We start from the raw sequence: 15,290 nt of genomic DNA, 5'->3' as shown, positions 1-15,290 counted from the left end.
AACTGTTCGGTGCCAACTGCCAACTCCGACGAACTGCTCCGAACTGCTCACGAACTGTTGCGAACTGCTCACGAACTGTTGCGAACTGCCCACGAACGTCGCTAATATCTCTGGCCGATGACGTCACATTGGCGCACTCCTCAGCCAATCATAGCCTCCCAACTCGCCGGCTCGCCCAGGTCACGCCCTCTGCGGCATGCTACTCCTGACATCTCCCGTCCCCGACCCCGCGGTCCTTGTGTTATAACACGTGCCAGGCGAGGTTTGTAGGCCTTGGAGGTGTAAACGGTGGCGGCCAATTGTGGCGGTGTTTTTGGCCTGGTTTCCTGTCCATTTATTCCGAAGTCATTGTCAGGGAAAGGAATTATTTAATGTTGCGCTAAGGACCTAACTAATGTTTATGTGGTTTGCAGTGCCATAATGGACAAAGGTTTGACTACTAGGTGAGACTCACAGGGGCGTTACCTTTAATCCCTCACTATTTAACACTCGAACCTCCAGGTAGGTCCACAATCATACATCTTCCCCCGACAAACGCCTAAACATCAAGAACTTATTACATGTAGAGTCCCTGTCACGACAGCCGAATACCTACCTATTCAGATCTACCTAGCTCTAGATGTTGCTCTACCAAATTCATAACAATATATATATTTTTTTTTAAGAGCCGTCGGTATGTGGGGCTGTCTACCTGTAGTGGTCAGATATTTACTGATCAGCTAAAGGTTCAACATTTCAACAAATAAGGAAATGGAAGCGTAGGGAAGAAGAGGGTGCGATTTTCTGCTATTGGTAAGACGATTTGTTTTATTATTTTGTGTTCACATTTCACCCGCCGGAAGTACGTCATTGCCATTTGTCTGCCTGTTTCACTTATTTCAAACAAAAAAAACATCTGACTGCTCGTTGTTGTTAATGTGTGAGCAAGGAAGGCTTCTTCTTCACAAACTACCTTGTTATATTTCCTCTCTCATTAATTAATTGTAGATATCTGTCTGTTCAAACTTCTATGCTGTGGGGATTTTTGTTAAATCTACTTCAATCTAGATTGCACACGGTGGTTATGAAGTCTGGCAGGACAAGCCGAGAGGTACGCACACTCGCCCAGAGCTGCGTAGCCTGGGTTTGAATACCGACCCAGGTATAAATTCAAGTCGTCACCCGGTCACAGGTGTTACGCAGGTAGGGCGAGCCATCAATGTGCGCCGTCCCTTGGATAGACGTTTAAGCTGGGCATCCTGTCTGCCAGCATTAGTTGGTGGATGTTAAAGATCTCACAACGTCCTTCGATAAGAGTACATGAGTTATCACCAGCACCATGAACAAAGTACAAATTCCCGCCATAACTATACTTGGTCGAACATCAGGCTGGGCCAGCCGATTCGTGAAAGGCTTAGGCCTAGCTTTACCCGGATGACCCCAATGAGAACGTGTCAATAATTGTAGTTGCTAAAAAAAAAAAACAGACATTTTTGAAAGTCAATTAACCTCGATGAGGTGCTTCGTTTTTACCTCATTAATGTTGCAAGCACGATATTGTCTTTCAACTCCTTGGCAGACCCCGGTACCCAGAAACCTGCACAAAAACGTGACATTCCATGAGAGGAATAACCAGATGATTTTGAGCAGACAATGTCGTAATGATGTCATAAAGTGATTATGATGAAAAACGTACCGTGAGAGACAGCGACGATCCCGTGTCGATACACCTCCTCCACACGTCATCGAACAAGCGCTCCAAGCTGCCCAGTTGCTCCACTGTCCGCCCGAAGATGCCGCCCGGTGAAACTGTGACGATACCAAATGGCTTCCAATGTTGTAACGGCTCCACTGGGGACTTGCCTGTGGTTGTTGGACAAGAATGACCGCACTTTGGTCACAACCTGCGACATCCGGTAGCGGGCCGAATGGGAAACACATTTAATGCAACAACAACAAAAGAAAAAAATGACATTGCGCTATTAAATAATTAACTCGACACCTCTCATCCATGTGACGCGCCCCACGGTTATATCAGAACGAGCTATGCGTCACATGGTCACGGATTTCTCACCCCCAATGTGGAGACATTCAAAAATTACATAACACTTTTAATGGTGTAGCCTATATAGGGCAAAGCCATCTAGGACAGTGTTTGTCCGTCCGTATGTCCCCTCAAACGTATACCAATCAGAGCTGAGGATTTGGTCACATGACAGTGTGATGTGATTACGTCTGATGTCATTACGGCGGTACAGTGGCTGACTCCGCACACCGCCATTTTAATTCCAATTTCGTTCAAGCCGAACATATCGTCGAACCTGTCTGTAACGAACTCAAGCAGACTCCATCGTGCCGGAAGCGGAAAGCGCGTTTATTGACGCGGTGATGATTCACTCGTGTCTGACGAATAAGCGCGTCCGATAAACCACAACAACAATGCAAATACAAGTCAGAATAATACGTTACATCCTCCTTTCTTTCAAGGAAGCCACTTTAAAGGAAACCAGCAAAGCAAATAACTCTATAAAGTAAAACGTACACTGAATTAATTAACAAACAGCATAACATTCAGATCACGTGAATCAATTGATTTAAAATTTAAAGATCCAGACGTCTGGGAGGGTTAACCGCTCTGCCGCTCCTTGTGATGAACTTGGTATTTCTGGGAGATGCAGTGGCTCGAGGCGATGACACTGTTGGGAGACTTTGGGATTCAGATGCTTGCTCACTTGGACTTGGGGACTTGCAGCAGTTCCCCACTGGGGTGTCCTGTTGAGTGGTGGGATCAGGGAAGTCCCTCATGTCCTGGGAAGAGTAAAAGCGAGAGAGTGGCTGACTTCCCACCGGGCCAACATTGGCTGAATGAGGCACTCTGCGGAGATGGAGCCTGTTACGCCGGTACACATTGTTTGGGGTCCTCAGCAAATATGACCGGGGGCTGTTGTGGCGCGCCTCAACTACAGCCGGAATCCAATGCCTGGCCTCCGGGTTTGGCAACATCCTAACACTGTCTCCCGGCTGGAGCGGTGGCAAATCTGACATAGATGGCTTGTCATGATAGTATTTTTGTTTCTCCTTCTGTGTGTCAAGGCGTGATCTCACAAGGTGATGGTCATACCGCGCAGGCATGAGAAGAGTGCGGTTGCAAGGCAGTGTGTTTCTGGGGCGTCTTCCCATTAGGAGCTGAGCCGGGGACAAGTTTATTCCTTCAAGTGGAGTGGTGCGGTAGTCTAGCAGGGCTAAGTACTTATCTGCTGACTTCTTCCAGAGCCTTTTCACTGTCTGGATCGCTCTTTCTGCCTCTCCATTGGCACGTTGGTGCTTGGGGGACACAATGTCGTGAGTTATGCCATATTCTTTGCAAAACTGAGAAAATTCCTCTGACGTGTACTGACTTCCGGAATCGCTTCGCAGCTTCTCTGGAATACCATGTCGACAAAACTGCTGCTTGAGAGCTTCGATTACAGAGCGAGCTGTAATGTCCTTGAGGCAATCCACCTCCACAAACTTGGAGTAATAATCGACCGTGAGCAAATACTGCTTTGATTCGAAGTCAAAAACGTCGCTTCCAACTTCGATGAATGGAAGATCAGGCGTGTAAGTCAGCAAGAGAGGCTCCCGTTGCTGAGCGCTTTGATACTCTGCACACTTGCAACAATTCCGTACAGTTTCTTCGATGTCAGAGTTCATTGAGGGCCAATACATGACCTCGCGAGCACGCTGCTTACACTTGTTCACTCCGAGGTGCGATTCATGAATCAAGCTCAGCATTCTGGGTCTGAGGCTTGGCGGGATGACAAGGCGCATGCCTTTGTAGACAACACTGTCTGAGACTGCCAATTGCGTTCTGGAGTCAAAGTACGGACGGACCTGTGCTGGGACTTCCTTTCGGGAGTCAGGCCATCCACTTGCAATGACACCGCAGAGAAGGCTCATTTGACTCAGAGTAGCTTCCTGGATTTCGAGGTATTTCCCACTCGTGATCGCAAGGAACTGGAACATGTTCACAGGCTCAAGGTCTTTCCCAGCTTCTGAGTCGGTGTCCGGTAGAGGTGCATGGGACAATGTGTCGGGGAGCACCATCTCAGAACCACGGCAGTAGTTAACCTCCAAGTCATACCGTTGAAGCTTGAGCAACATACGCTGTAAACGCATGGGAGAAGATAGGAGAGGCTTCTTGAAGATTTCCTCAAGGGGTTTATGGTCATTATATACACTAGGGCATGCCCGTACTATATCTATATCTAAAATTATATCCCCCCCCTCTATTTACATGAAATGGTTTGGTCCAAAGCGAACGGCTTGCGAGTGGTGACAATCCCCCCCCTCTATTTACATGCAATGGTTTGGTCCAAAGCGAACGGCTTCCGGAGTTTGGTAAAGAAATCGCCATCGCGTGCACAAACGCGCAGGAAAGCGAATGAATCGCAAATTCGTTTTTATTAGTTGTAAAACATAGTTTAACGCCAACATAGTTTGCAAACGTGAAATAAATGAATACGCTCTCAAATGTGCCATCCGAGGCAGAGTGTGCCCGCCACGTTCGGCACACGCGATCGTTCGCTGCTCTCTGATTGGTTGAATCGTTTTTTGGACATAGCTCGGTAAGTAATTGTCCGATTAATATGAAACCTTGAAAAGGCACATCCTCGGGTCCCCAGCAATATACCTGGCAAGTTAAAAGTATATCGGACCCGTGGTTGTCGAGAAACAGCGGTCACAGACAAACGTACAGACAGAGATTACTGGAATTATAGATAGATACCACTACTGATTTTCCAAAGATATAGTAGTGAAATGCTTCTGTTGCATGGACGATTGAGAGCATTTCCTTCTCAATCATAGCGTAGCGACACTCAGTATCGGTCATACTGCGTGATGTGAACGCTATAGGGTTGCCATTCTGGCCTGAATGTGGGGGACGGGGTAGCGGTCGGGAGTCGTGGCGTCATTGAGACGGCGATAGTCCCCGCACGGTCGCCATCCCCCGCCGGGCTTCGGCACGATGTGCAGCGGCGACGCCCAAGCGCTCTCTGAGCGCCGAACGATGCCGAGTCGCTCCAGGGTAGCGAACCCCGCTTTTGCCACCGCCAGCTTCGTCGGCTCGAGGTGGCGTGCCCGGGCGTAGACCGGTGGCCCGACGGTGGGGATGTGATGGGCCACCCCGTGCTTGACGGCCCCCGCCGAGAAGGTGGGCCGCGTGAGGGCCGGGAAGCCGGCGAGGAGGCGGGTGAATGCGTCCGCTGCCGGAAGCGTACAGACCAACGTGGCCGGAACCGAACCGTTCGGCAAGCCGCTTGGCAAGCCGCTCGTTGAGCTGGGCAACGCACAAGCGAGCGAGCTGAACGTCTCGGCCTGGACAAGACGTCTGCGCTTGACGTCAACCAGGAGCCCATTAGCGCACAGGAAGTCCGCGCCAAGCAGTGCCATGGGCACGTCGGCGGTGACGAACGTCCATCGGAAAACCTGCCCTCCGAACCGCAGAGAGAGGCAGCGTTTTCCATACGTATGGATGGGCGTCCCGTTCGCGGCAAGCAGCGCGGGGCCCCCACCCGCGGCGTGCTTGTCTGACGTGCCGGCGGGAACGACACTCACCTGCACTCCCGTGTCGCACAGGTAACGGCGCCCGGAGAAGGTGTCCGTTATGAACAGCAGGCTGCTCGAACGGCCGGCGCTCATCGCCACTATTGAGCGCCGGCCCAGGCGTTTCCCGACCTGTTGAAGGAGCATGGCGGATGACACTGCCGAGCTTCGTGGCCGAACTTGGCGTGGAACCAGCACCAGGTGGTGGAGCTGGAGGAGCGCGGCTGGCTCCGCCAGGCCGGTGGAGTTGGCGGGTTTCCCCGCGGTGGCGGTTTTCACCGCGGCGGTGGGCGGGGCGTGGCGGCGGTCACGAGGTGCGTATCAGCATGCTGCGTATGCTGTATAAGCTGATGCTGTGGATCAGCAGCATCAGCAGCAGCATCAGCAGCATCAGCCACGAGGGCCGTGACGGCCACGCCGACTCTCGCCCGCATGTCCGAAGCGGAGAAGTACTTGTCCGCCTCGGCTGCCAATGCTCGGGGTTCCGTTAGCCCGGTCCCGGCCAACGCGAGGCGAACCTGCGCTGGAAGTTGGCGACGGAAAAGCGCCCGGAATAGAGAACCGGGGGCTTCGTCGCCCAACAGTGACAGCATATTGGTCCATTCGGACCGACGGGCGCGTGTCACCGAGCTCGGGGAGATCCAGGAGGCGGTCGGCCCGTGCGTCGTCCGTGAGGCCAAACGTGGCTAGGAGTAGCCGCTTGAGTGCCTCGTACTTGTGGCCGTCCGGTGGGTGGCGAAGGACGGACACAACTCGAGCGGCCGTGCCGGGCCCGAGGGAGGCGACGACGTGGCAATAGCGCGTGTCATCGCCGGTGAGGCGCCGAAGCTGAAATTGGGCTTCGGCCTGGACGAACCAGACTTCGGCCTGAGCCTCCCAAAATTCGGGAAGTTTGATGAAGTTGGCCATGGCAATGGCGTCGCGTGTGGAAGGATCGCTCCGGCAGATCCAACGTCAAGGGGGTCACCAGTAAAGCGCGGCGTTACGCGCGCTGCTTGCGAGCAAGGAGGAAGCGGACAAGCGGTAACTTATAAGCGTCTTTATTTCAGGAGCTCACTGTAACACTGGCGCGCTCCGGGCTGCGCGCCCGGTGTATATCATGAGGCCACGCCTACACCTCGGGCGTGGCCACCGCCCACTTGGTGCGCGGAATGATGTCACCACGCCAGTGGGCTTTTGTGTCCGCCACAGTAGTATGTTTAAAAAAAACTTCAGAACACCAAAATCTAATCGTTAATTGTTTTTCACTTTACATACTTGGACACAGAAATATCCCAACGATCAGTTTAAATATCCCAATATTTTTAATATCAGAAATATCCCAATAATTTTCTTCATTTACACATTTATTTATTTATTTGCAAGTGCCACAATGTTCGGCCCACGAATGGCTATATGACGCTTGCCCTGATCCTCTGAACCCTGATGACATGATTGGACAATTCGATATTATTTCAATTTATCGCTCACATTTTGTCTTTCCTTGAGGGTTTTTAGGAAGTTATTAATCCCTTCAATTTAGACCATTAAGGAGCATTGAGCAACAGTTGTCAGATTTATTTTCTGTAATGCATCCCACATGTTAGTGGTGTGGATGTTCTGACAAATCAAAATACTGTTGTGCTTCTTTTTTGGGCCCAGGATCCATGCAAGTTTGGTAACATGACATTGTCACAGTTGTGCATCTGGTCAAAAGATTATTTCACTCTCCCTCTCTCTCTCTCTGACAATGATATTCAACCCTCTCCATCCATTGAAGGGTCAACCTTTCGAACTCAAACAATGAATCAACTCACGAGTTTCTGGCTCCTAGCTCTGTTTCTTTATCAGCAGAGTGGAGTGTGTCGAAAGAGGGGGCGAGGGATGCGAGTGTGTTTTTTTTATACAAGGGCGAAGGCTCAATGGAGCTGCTACTCACACATCACCACATCACACATACACACACATGGACATACTGACGAGACAAACAGCCACTGAGCTTAGCGGAAGTTCCATCACCTTCTGGGATGCTCTGGGTATCAGCGACGTCACAACAATGGAGTCACTCTTCTCGCCGCACACAGCGGCCATTTCCTCGCCCCATGGATACCAACCTATGGGGATTGTCCATGCTCTATTCTTTAACTGCTGAACATCAAGCAAGGAAGCAGCACGTACCATCTTTTAAGTCTTTGGTCTAACTCGGCCAGTGTTTGAACCGCCGACATCCCAGACTCAGAGCGGACGCTCTAACCTTACAGCACCAAGTCCAGAACTCATTTTAACAGCTTATTGTTTTAGCAAATAAAAAAGGAGGGTTTACCGTGGGAGTTGTTGTATGCAGATGATCTGGTGTTGATTGCAGAAAGTATGGATGGACTGAAGGAGAAGATGAACAAGTGGAAGGAATGTATGGAGACAAAAGGTCTGAAGGTGAATATCGGAAAGACGAAGGTGATGGCAAGTGGTAAAGCATGTGGTGAGGTGAAAAGAACTGGGAAGTGGTCGTGTGCTGTGTGTAGGAAGGGTGTCGGAGTGAACTCCATTCAATATACAATGTGCGTTGAGTGGGTTCATCAAAAATGTAGTGGTCTGAGAGAGTCATTAACCAGTGTGGCAGCTACATTCAAGAGTAAGGTGTGCACAGAGGGAGCTGCAGATGGAGGAAATGTTGAGTTGGATCTTGGAGACGGCGTGAAGCTGGAAGGTGTGAAAACATTTTGCTACCTCGGAGACATGCTGAATGGAGAAGGTGGATCAGACTCGGTAACGGTTGCTAGAGTGAGATGTGCATGGAAGAAGTTTCAGGAACTGAGTGGCGTGCTGACGGGGAGGGGAGTGTCGTTGAAGCTGAAGGGAAAGCTGTATTCTGCATGTGTGAGAAGTGTTATGATTTATGGGAGCGAGACATGGGTAATGAACGTAGAGCAGCAAAGAAGGCTGGAAAGGGTGGAAATGCGAATGGTTCGGTGGATGTGTGGAGTATCGATGAGAGAGAGGAAGGCAAATGATGAATTGCGAAAGATTATGGGAATAGAGCCTGTGATTGATGCTGTGAAGAGAAACAGGTTGAGATGGTTTGGTCATGTGTTGAGGAAGGATGAAAGTGACTGGTTGAGAAGAGTGATGGAAATGAATGTCAGAAATTTGAACCTCAGCTGAATCATACAAAAGACTAAAATGGTATGTGCTGCTTCCTTGCTTGATGCTCAACATTTGAAAACGATAGAACACTGACAAACAGCCATAGGTTGGCAAATATTGCACAAGCTTGATGGGCCTAATGACCACCTCCTGTGTTAAAGTTCCTTGTGAGGGAATTCATATTACTATTACTGTTATTATTCTGCGCACGAGAAGCGAAAAGCGGGATCAAGCCATTGGTTCACTTTGTCTGTCTGTCTGTCTGTCCATCTACAAACATCGGTTTATGATTGAGGAATTACTTAATTTCAATTGAATGTTTCATTTTGAACGCAAATTGGAGCACGAATCGGAAAGTCTAGCAATACTTTGGCTCTGAATTTGTCCAGATCGCGCATGCGAGATACTTTTTCTGGAGCGAGATACTTTTTTTTTACTCTGTCCGCCCGTCTGGCAGTCAAACAAAATTGAAAATCATTCAAAAGAGGAAGGTTTACTGTTTTTAAGGACGTCATAAAGGACCCAAACACCAGGCACGAAAAAACTAATGTAACACGTTAAATAAGGTGGTGTAAAAGATGCTGCATCAATGGCGGTAAACTTCCCAATTTTTTTTTCTACAACCTTTAAAATCTTTATTTTATTTAAATTAAATTATATGTTTGAACACTTTAGAACACAAATCGCTTTTTGCCACTTTCATTCAAAACCTTCTGTTAAGCAGTACTTGGACAAAATATTACGGCATTTTACATCATCACGACCAATCAAATTTGCCGCTCTTAGTCTCCGCCCATGTCCTTTCTTCTCAGGACAGCACGAAGTAAGGTATTCTATGAACTCCAGTTATATATACTTGAGTTTTGCAGTTTTAATTTCTCGAGCATCAAAATAGTTAACAAACACAACATATAACAGTATATTTTAGCTAATCACACTGAAATGGAAGGTAATACCACAATTGCACCAAGAATCCATCCGGAGCAAAGGGCACATCGCTCGCACATCCACCACAAACAAACTCAACACTGTTTCTGGAGTTCACACCTAGCAGATGCCGCATGGTGTGGAATTGAGGAAGGCGGTGGTTGGTCCAGACACTAAGCTGGTCCAATTAATCATTCGCTCACCCATCGGTGGAGAGGATAAATTGATAATTCGCGTTGCAGCTCGGGTCAGTCGGTATCCTCGAAATTGAGCTAAAATGATTGAGATGTGCTATTTTGGGGAGAAGTTCTACTTTTAGAAGTTTATTTTTCAAATGTTTATTTGCCTGTTTTAACATTTTTATTCCTGACCTCGTACTGCCTCCCTTTCCTAGATTCTGGTGCAACTTTGTCAGAATATTTCTCATTTCTCATGGTTGACTTGCCAGTGCAGTCTGCATCGCATCAACCCAAACTGTCGACAATCCTTTTATCTCCTCACCCTGGCAGGCTGCTATCTTTGCCATGTACAAAAAACACACTTTCAGCAAAGGAGGAGTCAGGGAAAGATCGAGCATGTGATGATGCTCAACTGGAATTTTCTGGAAGCTACACCTGGTTCAGTCTTTTCCACGAATGTCCAGCGGTTTCAGAATTCCTGAGGTCCTGGCCCTACCAAGGTGTGGTTTTGGGTTGTGGAAGGTGCGAACCACCCTTGGCTCAGTATACCCGCACCCAGCTTCCTAACGGTAGGTGCAAATGGGTACAAGCATTCACATATATATCAAACCCCCTCTATGAAATGCATTTTAATTATTGTATCAGGACAGAAGAAGTTGCTTCTGGAGTTAAGCAATGGATTTTTTTTTATCAACTCTAAGCCGATAAGAGTTTGTTAACTGCCATGGGAAAAGGGTATACTGAGGAACGTCAGAGGAAAAGAGGGAAATGTGGATGAAGGAGGGTTTATACAGTGATGGGAATGGATTTTTTTTTGTGTACATAGTTGTTGTTGTTGTATAGCCCTGGACAGTTTTCTTGAACAAGCCCGCGACACGGAGACAGCCGATCGATCTTGCAGGAGTGACCCAGAGATCCCCCACATCCAGGATGGTGTACCTCCGCATTCACGAAGTCAGTGCCACGACAGGGTTAGAGAAAGAGAGAGAGAAGAGGGGAAGGGTCGTTCAATGGGTAACAATCGGCACTCTGGCCTTGACCCGTGCTGCCATGACAAATCTGGCCAGTAAGGGAGAATGGGGAAGGTCTGGCCCCCGACCTACATCGGAGGGGAGGAGGGTACAACCACCATGGAGAGGCGTCCCGATAGTTGTGTATACATAGTTGAGGCTCGTGGAAGAGCTAGTACCAGCACACGTAACGTATCTGGACGCAACAGAATAAAAAAAGGAACAGCAGCAAGAGGGGAAAAACACCAACAGCAGAGAGAGGAGGAGGGGGAAAACACCAACAGCAGAGAGTGGGGGAAAAGGGGAAACACCAACAGCAGAGAGAGGGGGAGGGTGGAAACACCAACAGCAGAGAGAGGGGGTGGGGGAAAACACCAACAGCAGAGAGTGGGGAAAAAGGGGAAACACCAACAGCAGAGAGAGGGGGAGGGTGGAAACACCAACAGCAGAGAGAGGAGGAGGGGAAAAACACCAACAGCAGAGAGTGGGGAAAAAGGGGAAACACCAACAGCAGGGCTTAAGGCCAAGACAGACGGAGGCGAACAATGTGTGTGGGGAGTAATGGCAATGGGGAGCATGAGAGGATGCATGGGATAGACAAGATGGACACAGAAGGAAACTCTGAGGAGGGGAAACTGAAAATTTGGAAGTAGGAGGGATTGGGGTTTAACAAGAGTAGAAAAGATCATGGTTTTGGATGAGGACAATCTGCGATGGTGGTGAATTACCTAAGAACTGGCACGGACAAGGGGATTGCGACTTTATAATTAAACCAGGGGAATTACATTAAATTCAAACATTAGAAGTCAAATTCAAACAGTTTTTCTGGCCCTATTGTAAGCCTCCACTGGCAGCATCCATTCGCAGAGGAAAGAAGAAAAGCAGTTACTGCAGGCATTTGTTTGGATGGATGCAGCAATGATAAAGGCCACAAATTAAATTCTGATCATTCACATGAATGGCATTAACTTGATCTTATAAAATCTGAAACATATCACGATGTGTATCCATAAAACCGTTTTTAATTTTCACCTGTATGGTGCAACAATGCATTATGGGACACCATTCCACACTCTGTATAATGAACCGAACCTGGCACATTCAAACTTCCATCTTGCTGATCCTTCAAAAGGGTGGCCTTCATATACAACATTTTAAAGATTGGGATTCTGTTAAATATCCCTTACAAATATCACCGATGATTTATCATGAGATCCGATAGATTTTGAGGAACACTTGTGGTCCGCATCCAACCTCAGCACCACCTTTCACCCTCCCTTCCTTTCACCAACAGTAGGATCAGGAAGAAAATCATTTCAGGATAAAATCGCACTTTTTTTCTCCTTTTTGTTTTCCCACTCCCAACGCCCCAGCTCCTATATCCACACCTTATGTGCCATGAGAGAGAAACTAGGGTGAGATAGAATAGAATAAATGTCAATATTTTTGCACTATCAACACACTGATCGTGGGAATCGGTGCTGCAGAGTATTTCTTAACAGATAATGACAAGGAAAATGAATTCACTCGAAGCACATACAATGATAATAATAATACTGATGCTAACTTAACTCAGGGCCTGTGCTCCTGATAAGGTGCTGCATGGGCCAAGGAGCTTAAATTGGGGCATTTTTCCCCCCAAGTGAATTATCTTTGGCAAAAAATGCCTTTTTCAAAGAAGCTATTTGAAAGTAAGAGCAAAAGACAAATTTCAATAACAGAATTGTTAGATCTCACCTCTAAGATGTCTAGCCTGGGTTCGAATCTGGGCCCAGCTATAAAATGTCATGCCAGTGTTTCACAGACATTGATTTATCAATGTGTTTGTCGTCTCTCAGATGGATGCGAAATTGGGAGTGACATCTTCCAGCATTAGTTGGTGGACGTTAAGGATCCCACCTCCAACCTCCGCCGCCAGATGTTGCACCACCATTTAGTGGTGACCGGTATAAGTAGCTCAGAGCTTTGGCTCTGAGTGAAACCAAGAGTACAACACAATTAACCTTTTCAAAGTCCATGAAATAATAATTTAAATTGATAGATTAACTTGAACTTTTACCGTTACTGGGGACGGATACTTTTGCTGGCGGGTTAATAAGATCATGCATTGGTGATCAGACGCATACAGGATGTGCTTACGCAGGGTACATATAATGTAAAAAATTGATTCCCTTAATTGCAAACATTATGGAGAAGATTATGGAAGAGATGTACAGCAAGGTTCCAGGCAGAGTCAGAATCTACACCGAGACAATTGACAACAAAGGTACAGGAATTGTGAACTCGAGCGAAGTCGATGGCGCACAATCGCAAATCCCAAAACTTCACACCTAAAGCAAGGTTGAAATATGGCAAAAGGTTCCACCAGGAATGACCCAATATCAAATTTTGAGTTAGAATTTTGAAAAAAAACCCCTATGGGCATGAACCGTGGGTCTAAACCCCAAAAAATCATTACTTATTCCATGCGTCCCCCAATATTGATTCCATATAAAAAAATTCATTTAAAAATGTTTTAAAATGTGCCCGAAATGGCATTTTTCAGTATTTGACCTTTTGATCTTGCCCCAGGGGGCGGACCCAAAAATGGTACTGCTCTCGCACCTTCCTGCCGCGTGGTGATCATAACTACCAAGTTTGGGGAATTTCTGTCCAACCATTTAGGAAGAGATAGCGTGATCATGTGTTTTGGATCAGCATGTTTTGGCAATATTTGGCAGTTATGTATGATCATGTGTATGTTTGGGGGGGAGTAGGAAGATGCAACTGAATAAAGCCCAAATTAAGACAAACAACCATCTCATAATTATGGATGCAGAGATGGGAAAAATAGAACAAGAAAAAGGAAGAGAAGAAAGCTAATGAAAGGAGAGAGAGAGAGAGCCAACGATCATTTTGGTGTATCACATTCCATTTCAGAATGCTCAGGTACAACAACAGAAAAAACATGCCGCACACACGCACTTGGTTTGGAGATATCCGCAAATGTGCACACCCGCATTTGGAGATACCAATCAACAACACACACACACACACACACACACACACACACACACACACACACACACACACACACACACACACACACACACACACACTCACCTCGTCCATGTATAGTAGATTCTTCACCAATGAGAGATAGGGCCAAAAACTACATACGGTATAGCACGATATTTCAAAAAGTTGTGGACGGATTACGACAAAACTTGGTGGATGAGTTGGCCAGGTGACACGAACAATTAGATTTTGGTTCAGGTCAGCAGATCCAGCCTAACAGTGGAATCCAAAACAGAAACGGTGCCATCCAAGTTTCATAGGTTTTCGAAGATGTAGCACCACACAAGTGGGTGGGTATGCCCCATCCAACAGACCCAAAAGGACTTTCCAAAAGGTATTCCATACCAAGATAGTATACCTTAGCATTTCACCGGGTTTCCGTAACGGTCCTGATCCCGTGACATTGCTTGGAATGAAAGTTTGTTTCAAGAAGCTGGTAAAGAGATATTGTATTTGTTGGGTATTTTCTTTACAAGAGCAAGGCTCATGGAAGAGCAGGGTTGATATGACAATGGGGTGGCAGCAAGGGAATAAACTACCAGGAAAAGAAGAGGAAGGAGGGGAGGAAACATTGAAACCAGAAAGTTGGGATTCTGATTCTGATATACCATGGTGTGTTACAGAGAGAGCATCGGTGGTGCCGAAGAAGATTCCTGGCAAGGGTTATACTGGTAGGTTTGCCATTGCCTTCCCAGAGAGTTGGGTTAGGGAGTGTTAAGGGGGGTGATAAATATAATGATTCAGGATGGGTGATGACACGAGGTGGTGGTGCACCGCCTGCTTGAAATCCTGGTGGGGCGAGTGGGAAAGAACGGCCTCTTGAAGACGATTACATAGATGGGAGAAGTGAAGAACAAAGGAGTTGATGTGTGCATGCAGCAAGCCTGGATTTTGGAAGTTTAACCAGGAGAGGGGAACTGGAAGAACATGTGCATCCTGGAGTTGCCTGGAATTGTGCACAATGGCTTCGTGCAAGCACGCAACGACATCTTCACAATACACCAAATGAAAACTTCATGCTGTGGGATGTTTGTGAGTCTATTCACCTGCACCTGCCCATCGGCACACGCAAGGCATGTTTTCATACACACACCTGAGGCATATAGCACTGTACACAATACACTAAGGGTACTCGACATCGAGTTTTATGTCTTTATTCAGAAATGTTTCAAAATACTTCCCCAGTGAAAAATTGCGGCAGACGCAACACATGAAACGTGAAAGACAATTTGCTATGGTCTGTTTTCTGCAGACGTTTTCAAGAACCAACAGTCCCCAGCACATATATCGATTACGATTGATAGTCTGCTGATCTGATGATGTCCAGAGACGCGTTTGTAAAATGCCGCTGCAGGCAATAAATCGTGACAGACACGGACCAAGTTGGAAAGTTTGCTATGGTGTTGTATAGAATTTAAGGAAGGGGTAT

At 47.3% G+C, this 15,290-nt stretch overlaps 2 protein-coding genes across 3 annotated transcripts in view; one reads left to right on the top strand and one right to left on the bottom strand.

Moving 5' to 3' along the window:
• ADAMTSL5 (ADAMTS like 5) overlaps positions 1-15,290 on the bottom strand; it is a 167,710-nt gene that overhangs the window by 136,172 nt on the left and 16,248 nt on the right. For both annotated transcript variants that reach the window (XM_068106601.2, XM_068106602.2), the window contains exons 3-4: positions 1,676-1,842; positions 1,513-1,576 (exon numbers count right to left, since the gene is read on the bottom strand). In XM_068106601.2, coding sequence (XP_067962702.2) covers positions 1,513-1,576; positions 1,676-1,842 — 231 coding nt within the window. The remainder of the gene's footprint in view (positions 1-1,512; positions 1,577-1,675; positions 1,843-15,290) is intronic.
• On the top strand, positions 1,768-15,039 carry LOC137420998 (uncharacterized). Its single transcript, XM_078772078.1, has 4 exons — positions 1,768-1,895; positions 10,010-10,363; positions 14,485-14,532; positions 14,741-15,039. Exons 1-4 carry the CDS (start codon positions 1,862-1,864, stop codon positions 14,956-14,958), a joined length of 654 nt encoding a protein of 217 aa, XP_078628204.1. The 5' UTR covers positions 1,768-1,861; the 3' UTR covers positions 14,959-15,039.

The sequence above is a fragment of the Myxine glutinosa genome, chromosome 2, assembly GCF_964187855.1.
Source record: "Myxine glutinosa chromosome 2, kmMyxGlut1.1, whole genome shotgun sequence".
Classification (NCBI taxonomy): Eukaryota; Metazoa; Chordata; class Myxini; order Myxiniformes; family Myxinidae; genus Myxine; species Myxine glutinosa.
The sequence above is the reverse complement of the archived record's forward strand: the minus strand, read 5'-3'. Positions and strand labels throughout refer to the sequence as shown.

Coding starts and splice junctions, on each gene's coding strand:
- LOC137420998 (XM_078772078.1), top strand. CDS start 1,862: ATGACCGCACTTTGGTCACAACCTGCGACATCCG. Junction 1,896..10,009: donor GTCACAACCTGCGACATCCG/GTAGCGGGCCGA, acceptor TCCCTTTCCTAG/ATTCTGGTGCAACTTTGTCA. Junction 10,364..14,484: donor CCGCACCCAGCTTCCTAACG/GTAGGTGCAAAT, acceptor GGTGTGTTACAG/AGAGAGCATCGGTGGTGCCG.